This window comes from Leguminivora glycinivorella, chromosome 14, assembly GCF_023078275.1.
Source record: "Leguminivora glycinivorella isolate SPB_JAAS2020 chromosome 14, LegGlyc_1.1, whole genome shotgun sequence".
NCBI classification, from domain to species: domain Eukaryota; kingdom Metazoa; phylum Arthropoda; class Insecta; order Lepidoptera; family Tortricidae; genus Leguminivora; species Leguminivora glycinivorella.
This window is the reverse complement of record NC_062984.1, coordinates 9,427,972-9,443,031: the sequence shown is the minus strand read 5'-3', so window position 1 is coordinate 9,443,031 and position 15,060 is coordinate 9,427,972. Positions and strand designations below refer to the sequence as shown.

The window sequence follows — 15,060 nt, the reverse complement described above, 5'->3', positions numbered from 1 at the left end:
CTGATTGACCTAATTTTATTCCTGCCTTAGGCACTGGTCCCATCGCGAGCTAGTAAGCTATGAGCTATCGGCTATAAAAACGAACAAAAGATAATCACTCCCGTGTAAATAAAAGAGACACAGCGATGTCTATAGTTACTCGCCCAGCGGTGGGCTATCAAAATCGCCGTGTCTCTTTTATTTGCACGGGGGTGCTTATCTTTTGTTCGTTTTTGTAGCCGATAGCTCATAGCTTACTAGCTCGCGGTGGGACCAGTGCCTTAGAGGATGCGCCCACGGGTGACTTTTCGCTGAAACTTTTTTGTCTCACACCATCGGACTATATGGACAAGTATGAAAGTGGGCCCACGTAGCGACGCAACTTTTCATAGAAACACATCCAAGCGACTAAAAATTCGCAGCAAAAAGCCCGTTAGCGCCCCCTCTTATGTTTAAACCCATAAGGCCGCTGAACACATGGGGCCAACGGTTGGGCCAACCCATGGAGCCGCCCCTTGGCCAAGACAAGAGTTTTGCACATTGTGAGTGAGCTGTTTACACATTGGTGAACCAATCACTTGGCATTGGCCCTTCATAAAAGATGGACGTAGAATGGAAAAGGCTAGGTAATTCTAGGTCATTTACGTTGTCAGCAAAATTAAATTAATAAATAATAACCACGATAAAATTAAATTATCTGAAATATTAACAATTTTTTGAATATTCTGATAAGCACATTTATATCTTTTTTAGGCAATACATTTAACAATTGCAAGGGGACTGTATTTACTAAAATCAACACTATTATTGGATTTATTGGCATAGATAAACTTATTATTTTCGTAAATCTTTCACTACTGTCCTCTCTGACGGTTGACGACAAACTGATTGAGGCGCAAACGTGTGAACGCAGTTGGCCATTGGCGCCAAGATCCTTTGATGTGTGGACAAAAAACCGACACCAGTCGGTTGGCCGCCTAGCGCTGGCGCCAACTGCCATCGTACGGCCAAGTAGCCCTCTACACGCTTGGTCAAGGGGTTGGTCGAAGGGTTGGCCCAACCGTTTGCCCCAAGTGTACAGCGGCCTTTACGAAATGTACAGTCAAGAACACAACAAAGACAAAGTGCTAAAAATATGTATACACACCGTTAAAGTACAGGCAATAATGTACTGAATACATTTTTGACTGTACTCACACCACTCTTGGTGGTGGCAAGTGTTGGTCTGCAGTATGGGGTTCTTCAAAAAAGGAGTACAGTACAGAGGTAAACTCTCGGCAACGCAAACACCTTTGGGGTTGCAGTCTATTATGTCTATTGTGAATTCATCCTGCAGAAACTGTCAATAGAAGTGGCAAAAAGAATGTTGAAGGGTAAACCCTTTGGTAGACCGTGGGTGGACCCCTTCCATAGAATATTTAAATTTCGCGCCTTTTCTAAAGAGGGTGTTTTTTGTTGTTGATAAAACGCAAGCAATCACTACGAGCACGATTTGTTTTAAGTGGTCCACAAAACGTCTCAATGATATAGTGATGAGCAAACCGGTAAGAACCGAAATAAATTTAAATCTAGTTTTAACTTTTCTCATGTTAGATTCTGTAAAGTAGTATATTAGAAATTAATTAATTGTTAATAATTCTAAACAAATCCTAGTAAAATCAAAACAATAAAAAAATATTTTCAAACTATAACCTTGTAATTTTTATATATTACCTGTGGCAAACTCAAGATATCTTTCATTCATTCATCGTCATATTTTTCTTGTATATTGGGTTGTTTTTGTGTCGCTAATCTCAATTAAACATAATTGGAATAGCAATTATGTCCCAGTGTAACAGCAGTTACTGAATTCCCTGGAAACAACTGTACATAGTTATGTGAAAACGTAAAGTTTAATGGGCCGACCTTGCATAAATGAACATACGTATTTTGGTTGGCATGTGAAACAAAAAGTGAATTCTTGTGTTTATCGAGTGCTCGGAGTGGTTAACTATTAGTGTTATAAGTTATAGACCTTGATGGATATCGCGAAGGACTAATTCGCCAGTATTATGTATACATTTGCGTGTGGTAAAGACCACCTGGAGATCAGGCTTGTGTCAGAAGTATGTTCACGACGACAGGGATGGTAGCAGCGCCCCAGCAGGCGACTGGTCAGGTCGCACAGAATGGGAGTACTACGTTGCCTCGCTCGCATCATCAGAGAACAGGTGCTCCTAATATAAACGTTATTTGAATTGGTATTATAGACATACTGCACTTCCTTGTTGCCAAAAGTAGGTCCTCAGTCGAAGTTGTTATTGTTTACTATTATTTTGTAAATTATTCTTCTTTTACACACATTTAAACCTACGATGAATATCCAAACATTGAGCATTTGTATAATATGTATAGGTATTTACATGCTAAAGGGCCTAAAATATATTTTAACATACCTTTCATAATCATTTATTTCTAAGAATATTGTACAGGTTTGGTTACTTTGTTTGGATACAATTGTCTGTATCAGTTTTTAATTAAATACTCTAGATATTAAATAAAATATGTGAGTGTGCATGGGAAAACATCCCACTTTGTCGATTGCTATAAAGCTGCTTTGTGAGTTTATTCATATAAAGATACAAGTAAATCTCGCTTTAATGGTAACCAACAAAGTGGGACGTTTTACTAAACACACTCACATATTTTCAAACTAATATCAGTGTCTATTTAGTTGTTAAGTTGATGATGAAATACAATAGGCCTTAAACTTTACTAACTTCAAATTCGGCACGTAAAAAGGAATATTTTAAATCAATTGTTTCGGCATATTTACCTTGATATCTTTACCTACTATTTTTCTCTGAAAGAATCATGTCTACTGACAAGATTAATACAGATTAAAGAAATTGCAAATGCAAATAACATGCGTTACAAATGATTAACCTTCCCTCAGTTGTTAAACTGGTTTTTATAAAGTCAGAGTTGAATTGTCTTTTAAATAAGCAAGAGCCAGACAACAGTGTTTCTTCTTTTATTCTATTTTTATCTTATTGTCATGAACATGTTTTTGTAACTTTAGATTGTACAATCTGTTATGCTTGTTAGTTAGATTTGCCTTAATGGTGCTCCTACACTGGGCTGTTATAAATGTTATATAACATGGTGTGATAGAGACACCTCACCATCGCCAATTTCCTAAGACCTCTGAAACCTTTTTGTTATCTGTTGTGAAACATGTTTGCTGTCGCGATCATGGTGACCTAACATGATACATAAACTCAGTTCAACCTTACTTGTCCAATCATGTACACAAACACTGCTGGAAAATATTATCTCACTTTTCTCTGGAATTGCACATTAACCATCACTAAAAATGTTATTATACACTTAAATTTTTTTTTTTTAATACTACGTCGGTGGCAAACAAGCATACGGCCCGCCTGATGTAAAGCGGTCACCGTAACCTATGGACGCCTGCAACTCAAACAGTGTCACATGCGCGTTGCCACCCCATTAGAAACTTGTACACTCCCTTTTGCTGTGTTAAGTACACAGCAAAAAGGAGTGTACAAGCTCCTAGGAGGGTTCGGGTTGCCGACGACTCAAAGGACAATAGACGGAACAAGTTAGTTCCGTAAGTCCTCCCGTCATCAGCACACCGCACCCTCGCTGAGCTCTGGCAGCCTTACTCACCGGCAGGAACACAACACTATGAGTAGGGTCTAGTGCTATTTGGCTGCGGTCTTCTGTAAGGCGGAGGTACTACCCCAGTTGGGCTCTGCTCTAGATTCGAGCGAGACGATATCCGCTGTGCTGTGCCCTACCACACAAAGCGGAATATCACTCGCTATGCCCTACCTCCTACAACGCTTACACGCTTACTTTTATACACTTAAATAAACTCACAAAGTATTGAAATCAATCAAAAACCCACTGAAAAATATCATTTCTAAAACGATTTTCATCAATAATTATAATTACGAACGGATGACATAAAAAACTCCTGACATTACGAAGTCTATGAGTCGTAATCTTGGGATGACAACTTATCGTTATGAACGATCGATATTAACGTTTGAGTTTGTATAGCTTGGAAAAAGTGCGTTGATACTAATTACAATAATTTATCAGATTTATTAACCAACTTATTTACGTTTTATTTCCTACGTCTTTACAATAAATATTTTACTATCAGTATATTTTTTGTTGTATTAATGTTAATGTTAGGTACTATAAAATGAATACTGTACTAGCCTTTTCCATAGGATTGTTGCAAATGTGACGAAACCTAATTAAATTTTGGTTTTTACATAGATATTGTGTGACGTAAAATTGAAAATCCTCTGATGACGTTAGCAGCGTTTATTTACAAATTATCGTTAATACATCATTTTATCTACTTTTCCAATCACTAGTAATTGTCTTTGATCATATTTGACGTTTCGTTTGTTTACATGATAGGACAAGTAAAGATGAACCGACTGTACATTTGGGTTCGTGCATGCAAATGTTACACTTAAAAAAAAAAGCAAAAACAGAAATTATTTTATGACTTCTTAGCACATTAAATTGATATTTAATTATTATAAAGAATTATTCCCATACTGGAAAATGCGTTGATTGCTCACAATTTTAACACACTTACTGGCTCATAGTTTATTAAGTATATCAATTATTATATTATACAATGGCCATAAAAAATATAAAAATTATCTTTGCTGGTGTTTACCATGGCAAATACAAGCAAATTTTATATCTTATGATGTGTTACAAATTGGTTGATGGCATAAAGTCAGTAAATAAGAAAGACAGCTGGTTAGGTAGTAGTTCTAAATTTATTTTATGCATCTATTGTACACATGGATTAAAATACACATTATCTGAACACAATTAAGGCAGCTGCTTGTACAGTTGTGTACATTTTATTTTATTTATTACTTAGTGATTTTTTACCTTTTGAATATAATCTTCTTCACTAAATATTTTAATAATCACCTCTAAACTATGGTAGACTGAAAGCTAGTTCACTATACTTAACATGACATAGCAAAAATATAAGCTTTTATTTCCTTAATTAATATTTACAGTTCTGTTTTTGTTTTATTTTTAAACTTCTTTGTCTTCATAAGGACCATCCTGAGCGGTAAAAGCCTCCTCCAATGATGTTGACATATTTTATATAATTGTTTGTTTGTTCCATAGGGAGGCCACCCGCAGCACCCAAATCTTATGACTACCTTCTAAAAGTGCTCCTAGTCGGGGACTCTGATGTGGGCAAGCAGGAAATACTACAGGACCTAGAGGATGGCTCAGCAGATTCCCCTTTTTGTAGTGGCAGTGGTAAGATTTTTACATAATGATTTTATTTTGCCAATATTTGGTGATATAATTCCCTCATTCCTTTATGTTGAAAAACTAGAATTGAGCTTTAATAAAAAAAACTTTAATCCTGTTGTTGTCAGCTGCAGAGAAAATAGAATAATAACTGATGAAAACTATAGGATAGTTTTTCTTTCCCCTCTTATCTATGTCTCAAACATTATGTTACAAATAGTGTTGCTCAATAAGCTGTTTAAGCGTGAAACATTGACAGACAGACTTACACTTTCGCATTTATACATTTTAGTAGGGATTAAATAGAATGCTGTAATGCTTCCCATTCCTAATTTGAGGAAAAGAAGTTGACATAACCAAAGGTAACCAATGTAACCATTAAGTTAAGTAGATCACAATATGGTCACGGAAACAAACAGTAGGTGACACATAGCATTGTTTCATGCCTTATAAGATTGTGACTAATCTGTCACAATCTCATCACCATTGTTTATATTTCAAATACGTAATTACGTTAGTTGCCAGGAACAACAGGGTTTGTAACTTTATTTAGAACAATGGTGTCAATAAAATCCAGTATTTGTGAGATAGTCACAAAATTGAGAAATGTCCACATGGAATAATTTCAGAAAGTCTCATGTGTTGTCAGTGTCAGTGCGTAGAAAGAGAAATTTTCCATCTCCATAATAAAGATTTCCCTTGTGTATTTTCAGCTATATTTTAGGAAACTTTTGTGTAAGTTACACATCTGTATTCTAATATCTAGCCCTTATCTTGGTTTATTGCAAAACCAGAACTGCAGAATAAATTGAATCCATTGTTTTTTAATTGCATCCTCATTTTTTCTTAGCATACAAAACGACAACGATCCTCCTCGACGGCAAGCGAGTGAAGCTACAGCTATGGGACACGTCGGGCCAGGGCCGGTTCTGCACGATCATCCGGTCCTACTCGAGAGGCGCGCAAGGCATCCTACTTGTGTACGACATCACCAACAAGTGGTCCTTCGACAGTATTGACCGGTGGCTGGAGGAAGTCGAAAGGGTAAGTGTGCTCAGCTATAGGACACGGACATTAAGTGCGTTTTCACATTATCCGATCCGATATCGGATGTCGGACCGATATCCCATACATTACAGGCGCCATCTTGGATTTTTTCCATTGAAATCCTTCCGATATCGGATCGGATAATGTGAAAACGGACTAACGGTCCACGATAATCCTGCCCTACTCGCGAGGCGCGCTGGGCATCCTTCTTGTCTACGACATCACCAACAAGTGGTCTTTCGACAGTAATGACCGGTGGCTGACTAGAGGAAGTAGAGGGGGTAGGGTGAGTGAGTGAGCTCTTAGAATATAATGTACTAAGAAAAAAAATACTCGATGGTAATTTGTTTACATTATGTTTTTCATTGTTTGTAGTTTCAATGTTTTTCATCTCTCCATGTGGAATTAGTATCAAAGTGAATATAGTGATTATAATGACATTAAATTAGGTCTCGTTGTGCAGTTGCCACTAGCTATTATTAGCCTCCGTGCGATAATAAGAGAGCAACGAGTAAATTAGTATTCGCGGGAAAAATACTGTCGCTCGCATTCCAGAGGCTTGATTACAAACACAATGAGCTTCAAACATTTGCGTGAATTTACGGTCATTTGGTCTGTATATTTCTATCGATGGCAACATACTAGCGTCATAATTAGACAAGTGCCTTGCTTTATTTTTTTTTATCATAATTCTAACCTACATTTTCTGTTATGTTTTTCCTTTGGCATAGGTATTGGCAGCGTGTGTGGCAGTGGCGCTGATTGTCACAAATATAAGTCATATTATGGGCATGTCCAACATTAATTCTTGCGGCGGCCGTAGAAACTAATTTGCGGTAATTCTCAATCGTCTAGTCTATATTCTAATTGCCGCGATGCTTCTATTTTCAGTGGAATTTTAATTCTGATAAATTAGAATTAGAACTGAAATTCCACTGAAAACAGATGAGTCGCGGTAATTAGAAGCCCTTACGTCGTGAGAATGACCGTTTGACACCATACAATTTAATATAAGCTGACAAAATGAGGACTACACCAGACACCAGCCGTGCACGTAGCGAATAGTACATTGATACGTTTGATCTGTAACTTTGTTTAGGAACAAGCCGTTTGTAATAGACGTGTAAATGATTACAGACATTAAAGTTTCGTGAGACATATCCCAACATTTAAATATGTGAGTGTGCACGGAAAACGTCCCACTTTGTCGATTGCTATAAAGCCGCTTTGTCAGATTATTCATATAACTATAAAGATACAAGTTATTTATTATTTATTTAATTATTACAATCACAGGTATCTATATAGTATAAAATATACAGTGCTCCACAAAACTATGGTATAAGTTTGACTGTGGAGTCAAGAAATCAAATAATACTTCTAAGGTTAACAGTCAGTTAAGATTCCCTGATGAGGGATTTCGTATGTAGTCGCCTTAATGGTAACCGACATAGTGGGACGTTTTACTAAACACACTCACATATACGGATGTAATCACGATATTAGGTAGCGTTCCCACTTAAGCGTCGCGTGTCTCGGGGCGCGCAACGGACGTCTCCGCCACGCCGCCTGAATGTAATTCAAAAAACGTCTCCTCAGTACATTTTGTATAGGAAGGACGTAAGACGCGCCACGCCGCCGCCGAGGAGACGTTTTTTGAATTACATTCAGGCGGCGTGGCGCGGACGTCCGTTCCGCACCTCAGGACATGCGTCTCTTAGGTGTGGCCGGTCCCTTATATCGCGATTGGCGATTGGCTGGGCTCCATGCACAGTCTACAGTCTACCCTTAATCATTATTCACACTACTGGACACATTTTTATCTTTATTATTGACGCTATTAAGTATCACTAGGTAAGTACAATAATTAACAGTGCAATCGCCTTGTTAGGTCTACGTTTCTACAATCGATCAGTAATAACCAACAACAACACAACAATGCATGCAGACACATTAAAAATAACCATTCACTCTCAACTATATCGGGAAGCATAACGCTTAGTAGTAGTGAAACATACGTTGTTTTCGTTCATAATAAGATTTGTTTTCGTTTTGCTTCTTTCTAAAAATAACACATCATTTCGTGCTTTTGGCCAGAAATATTTTTTAATATGGTGCAATAAGTAGGTATCTATCGAATCTGTATCCCAATTTAACTAAAAAATGTACAGTCAAAACCACTTTTATGCTAACTATTGAAGCTAACACCTAGACTTTTATTTCGTAGACATGGTTTTACTTCCTTTGTTTCTCTTTAGAGAAAGAATCACGTTAGAATCACGTTAGAAAAGAAGTGTTGATAACGCGATTCAAGATAAAAGAGAGAGCTCTTTTATCTTGAATCGCGTTATCAACACTTCTTTTCTAACGTGATTCAACTAAAAAGTTAAAAACTATTTGTACCTACCGCTCATATTTTTAAGCTACTTAATACGCCTATAGGTTCCTAGAAACCTGTGTAATACGGTGATCAGTGAAATTTAAACTAAAACTATTGTTGACAGCACGCGCCCGGCGTGCCCAAAGTGCTAGTCGGCAACCGGCTACACCTCGCGTTCAAGCGGCAAGTGCAAGAGCGGGACGCCGAGATGTACGCCGCCAAGAACCACATGGCGTTCTTCGAAGTGAGCCCGCTGTGTGACTTCAACATTCGCGAGAGCTTCTGTGAGCTGTCGCGGATGGCGCTACATCGGAACGGCATGGAAAGACTCTGGAGGAGCAATAAAGGTATGAGAAGTTTTTTGACTCTGTTAATTCTGCTATTACATCTGCTCAAGCAGCAAATGCAAGAGTGAGCGGGAAGTACCTACGCCGCCAAGAACCACATGGCGTTCTTCGAAGTGAGCCCGCTGTGTGACTTCAACATTCGCGAGAGCGTCTGTGAGCTGTCGCGGATGGCGCTACATCGGAATGGCATGGAAAGACTCTGGAGGAGCAATAAAGGTATTAGAAGTTTTTTGACTCTGTTAATTTTGCTATTACATCTGCTCAAGCAGCAAATGCAAGAGTGAGCAAGAGGTACCTACGCCGCCAAGAACCACATGGCGTTCTTCGAAGTGAGCCCGCTCTGTGACTTCAACATCCGTAGAGCTTCTGTGAGCTGTCGCGGATGGCGCTACATCGGAACGGCATGGAAAGACTCTGGAGGAGCAATAAAGGTATTAGAAGTTTTTTGACTCTGTTAATTCTGCTATTACATCTGCTCAAGCGGCAAGTGCAAGAGCGAAAGGCCAAAATGTACGCCATGCGACTTCAACAGTCGCGAGAGCTTCTCTCTCGCGAGGCCACTCTTTTAAGAATGGCTCCAATAAAGGTACAAGAAGTTTTCTCCACTGTGTAATATTACATGTAGGTATATGCGCTCAGGCAGACAAGGCAAGTCGAAGTTTTACGCAATAAAACACATTTGGTCCTAACACACTGTGACTACATCGTCAGCCTAGTTTACAATTGCTCTAATTACCTGCGTGAAAAATTGGCAGTAATAAAGACCAATGACATTAATGACCACATATTTTTGCAGTAGGTATGGCGCAAATTAAGAATTTTTTGCCACAGTAAGCTCACGAAATACAAAACGAGCATAACACTGATTTAAACTTACACGATTTTTACACATATTTAAAATTGCACACGGGGCTTAATCGCGTATTATTCTGTCTTTAACACTGACCTCCGACGTTTCAAGGACTGCATTGTCCGTTTCAACGTCGGAGGGCAGTGTTAAAAACATATAATAAGCAATTAAGCCCCATGTGCAATTTTAAATATGAGCATATTAACTAGATCATCTTACGTTAAACTTTATCAACTTTTTTCTTGATTGGATCATGTTTGTCCGCAGTACTAAGCCTCCAAGAGCTATGCTGCCGCGCGATAGTAGCGCGCACATCCGTATACGGACTAGAACGCCTCCCGCTGCCCACAGCGCTCAAGTCCCACCTCAAGTCGTACGCGATCTCCGCGGCGCCCAGCCGGCTGCGCGCGCGCCCCTCCAAGCACAACCAGCGGCTCAACTGCACCGGCCGCAACTCCTGCTCCATCGCCTGAGGGTGATCTAGGTTAGCGGCAGCTCTAGTTTACCCCGACCTCTTGACTACTTAGCCCCCATTTCTCTGACATACACACACAAACATAATAAATAATATTTAATTAATAACCGGTTGTAGGTACTCACGTTATTATATCACGTTTCGGGTCATTTAGGAGGCCCGTCTTCAGGCATATAGGAGTGCTCGCGGCGGCTACACTCCGTGCACTGAATGTCGCAACAGTCGCGATATAATAACGTGAGTACAAACGGTTATTAATTAAATATTTGAATATGTCTCATAAAAGTTTAACGTCTAGAATAAATAATAGTAGAAAGGACATTAGGAAACCAAACTATCCCTTTGGACTATTTAGGGTTGTCAAAACCAAACGGTATTAGGTGAACAGGCACCTTCCGGGCGAGCTCCATCTTATGCCACGTCTTCGCCTCGGCTAGTCCGTGGCCATGGTAGTATAGTGAGCCCATTTATTATAATAATAAAAAAGTAGTACTTATAGCTTTACCTATAGAAGCATACGCAAAGAAACAGTTGTACCAACCCCAATTATTGCTACATAGTATTGCGAGCCTAATGGAGCCGGAATGGTCCTATCGGGACAGTGTCCGACCATTGCTGTGACTGCTTGTCTATTTAAGATGTTTGTCTTATAACCGTGAATCATTCAAAACTCTTATTTAAGATCATCCAATATGCAATGTATTAACGCTGCGTATTGACATGCGACACGTGAGTAACACGGCCTATGAGTAACAATTTAAAAGACAAATTTGACAAATACTTCTGTTTAGCGCAAACAGATAGATAAGTTATAGTTCTAAAATTAAATTCTACTCGACGTAATCAAAATGTTAACTCGTTTGGTAAACGGAACTCTAAGAAAAAGTGAGTAATTACCTACGTCAGTTTTTATCGTTTTGTGTTTACGAATGCTGTGCATAGTTTCTTTACCTACGTTTCTCTTGTTTGTCGCGATTCAACAATGTCTAAATGCAATCTTGTATCATACAATTGAGTTGTTACATAAAGTGAGGCTTGTCTTGTGTTATTGAATCTCTACAATGTTGACGATGTTTGCTCCAAATTTTAAAACAGCCTTGGTATGTGTAATTTATTTTAAAAAAAGTTTGAATTTAAATAGTTCGATTTGTTGCCAAGAGGTCTGGGGGGTTTAGCTCTAGTTGAAGAAAATTTCGTATAATTTGAAATAAATTATTGTTAATCCCAATATTAAGTCACGATTAGGACTTTTTCCTGTATCACTCATAGGGATATATAAAACTGCTCGTCAAAATACCATATTTTTAAATGAAACTTTCCTAACTGCCAACAATTTAATAATAAACATTTATCATTAATAACGTAAATTTAAACATCACAGTAATTATTCCGAATGTATTTGATAGTATTAACGCCCTAATAGTATAGTCGATGATCCTAACACAACATGCAGGCTGTACTGACAACGGATTTGTGACTAGTTGTAGATTAGATTAAGGTATTGTTACTTAAATGATCATAATGTGAATATAGGTATATAAATATATGTGAATATATTGTACGGCATCTGTTCTATGCCTCCCGCGGAAGCATGGAATCCCTGTTAGACATATAAATCAGGCCCCGTAGCCGAATGGCATTTCTCCGACGCGAAACGAAAACGAAACGCTGCGAAAGGTTAGTCTGACTTTGTCACGCCAATACACAAGAGCGATAGAGATAGATATCTACTAGCGTTTCGTTTCGTGAGCGTTTCGTGAGCGTTTGTGCCATTTGGCTACGCACCCAGTTCTGTTGGATTTAGTGCCATCAATTGTCCATTTTCAGCATATTTATGTCCTAATCCTAACTATACTAAAACATCAACTAACATTACCTACCAATTGGCAACACCACAACTTGCCTTGTCGCGCGCGAGTCCATACATCAAGCGCGACTTCAAGTATGGACTCGCGCGCGACAAGGCAAGTTGTGCTAGAGGGCCAGAACTCAAGTGAACGTGCTAGCATACGTTGCGTTCTAGCGCGACTTCAAGTACGGTCAACCACCCCTTACCACTTAAAACACAAGGGGCGACTTTGAAAATGTTCTATGGTAGATTTACAAGAATATTTTTTAATCTAACTGTCAGTAAATAATGAATAATGTTAATTTTAAAGCCGTTGAAATACCATCAAAGTAACCTCAAAATTTCCTAAAGCCGCCCCGGTTGACGGTACGGATTTGACCAAAAACGCCTCTTATGCCGGTCTGAATGTGCCTGTACTTTATTCTCTAATAATTTACTTCGCTTGCGCATAGCTCCTTTGCATTGCTCTCCTGTAATAGAGGAAACCGTCGTATTACTCGGAAAAGTTACGTACTTATACTGAAAGGAAGAATTAGTTACTTTGTACTGTCATTTTCTGTATTAACTTGTCCCTACCTATAGTATACTGTACCAACTGTTCTGCATTCATAAGTTCGTAACGGGGTTATTTCACTTTCGGGGTATTTTCGAAATATAACAAAAACATGTTTTGAAAGTATTGCCATACCATTATATCATTAGTATCCCACTTCTGAACTTCGCTAGTCCAGAAGTGGGATAGTCAAACGAGGTTCCCTATTAGGTATAATTACAACCAGTTAAATTGGCCTTTTTGAAATCCCCACCCCCACAATTCAAATTCGAAGTTATCATAAAACTAACTTTATAACCTAAATAGTTAAATCAAAATATCGCCGTTTTCCTGCAGGTTGTCGTTGATCTTTATTTATATCCTTTATTTTCTGAATCTAAAAGTTAACGTAAACTCCAACCACTAGAGTACAATGTCCTTATTTTTATAACCATTTTGTGTATCATCGTGGGCTATCGTTATAATTAAAGTCACTTATTGTCCACTATGCATAAGTAGATTTAAGGTCACATATATTATTATGTAAACATTTGTAAATATTTAACTATTCGAGGAATTCATTGTATACCAAAAGTTCAATCTAAATTCCACCAACATATGTCGGCTATTTTCAGAAAACTTATTTACCATGTTAGGGTCTTATTATTTAGGAGGTTAATCAATTTGTCGCATAATAAAATGTTTCATTTTGCTGTATATTGTCTAGATAGCTTGTTTCCAAAACGTTGCAACCCCGAACTCAGTCATATAAGTCCACGTATTATAAAGTGGGGTTACTTGGGATTAGGACTGCGGGGTAATATTGTCGAAGGCGATATCTCCCTTCGGTCGTGTTTTAATTTATCGCCACTCGTGTAGAATTTCCTTTTTACCGCACTCGTAATGTCATCAATATAAAGCTGATCTGACATTATTTTGGGGTTCGCACTTTGGAAATAAGCAAAAATAAATGGTTGTGTATCTTTCAGTATGTGACAGTAAATAGTTTTTGCATTTAAATGTTCATGTCGAGCACAGCACATAGCTACAAACCCAATAACAAGTTGGAAGTGTGTCAATCAATACATTTGGTTCTCCGTCCCTAAAAAACCGAACCATTCATTACTAAGTAACCTTTGACCTAAATTCACCTTGTTATATTGACACCTAAACGAAAAAAATATGATCATATATCATCCCATTTCGATATTTCAGGCCATGATATAAGTATCAGGATAATAATCCGGTCGATATTTTAGTTGATTGATTTCGCTGGCCACACACATCTCCACGGGTAAACAAGTGGCCAACCGCCAAACTTTCGCCAGCATATCTCCCGATAAAGATGTATGTAAGAAATAACAATCATTAACGCTAGGACTCCGAACGAAACTCAGTCTGGTCAGTCTGTCGCGCGTCGTGCATAGAAGTCGTGTATAGAAGAGCGACAGAGATACTACAGCTACGATAACGATAATTATTGTCGTAAGCGTTTATACATTTGTCTCCACACCCTGTATAGATAGAACGAGATAACTACGGAGCGTGAACGATTGGCCACATCAGCCACATAAAAAAATATTTACGCACTCTTACTATACATCTTTGTCGTTAGAGAATTGTTCTGAAAATACATGTTTTCGAAAATGCATGGTTTTTTCGCTGTGTCTAAACACAGCCCCAAGTATATACGTTTCTAAACTATTGTAACTACTTAACACTTGTTGCATGATCCTGCTACCGAAAGTTGTGCCAAGTGCAGTAAGCCAAGGAATACAGCCCTTGGGAGACAGAAATTTAAACGTCGTTAACGTATATTTTGCATGAAAAATATTTATTGATCGAAAAGAAAAGTAACCAAAAAGAATGGAAATAAAACTCGATATATGTTGGCCAGCTTTCGGTAGGTATATTTTTTAAAGTTGTGACAAGTCCAAAGCGACGAATTTGTAAATTATTTTTGCTAAATTATTAACTGTTGACGAAAATAACTAACTTTTGTAAATATTGTTTCGACATATTATGAGTTATTTTCATTTTTCACTTGTGATTGATTTAGTTGATAAACTTAATCCAAATACATACACTAATGCCAGCTAAAAGTTTGGGTTAGATTGATGCAGTCACTATCACTACTATTGTAAGTTGTGAAATAAATTTAATTTATAATAATTACTTTGTGTACTCATTTAACCTGACTTTTTAAGTTTATCAAGGAGGCCGTAGGAAAGGGAAGTGGGACATTTAAATAGCAATATGTATTCTAGCTTTGAGGATTTATTATA

At 38.0% G+C, this 15,060-nt stretch overlaps 1 protein-coding gene across 1 annotated transcript; it reads left to right on the top strand.

Moving 5' to 3' along the window:
- Positions 1–1,718: 1,718 nt before the first annotated feature.
- Positions 1,719–14,950, top strand: LOC125233247 (ras-related protein Rab-40C). The gene is made up of 5 exons (XM_048139185.1): positions 1,719–2,189; positions 5,164–5,301; positions 6,146–6,339; positions 8,847–9,069; positions 10,187–14,950. Exons 1-5 carry the CDS (start codon positions 2,087–2,089, stop codon positions 10,390–10,392), a joined length of 864 nt encoding a protein of 287 aa, XP_047995142.1. The 5' UTR covers positions 1,719–2,086; the 3' UTR covers positions 10,393–14,950.
- The last annotated feature ends 110 nt before the right edge of the window (positions 14,951–15,060 follow it).

Coding starts and splice junctions, on each gene's coding strand:
- LOC125233247 (XM_048139185.1), top strand. CDS start 2,087: ATGTTCACGACGACAGGGATGGTAGCAGCGCCCCAGCAGGCGACTGGT. Junction 2,190..5,163: donor CTCGCATCATCAGAGAACAG/GTGCTCCTAATA, acceptor TTTGTTCCATAG/GGAGGCCACCCGCAGCACCC. Junction 5,302..6,145: donor CCCTTTTTGTAGTGGCAGTG/GTAAGATTTTTA, acceptor ATTTTTTCTTAG/CATACAAAACGACAACGATC.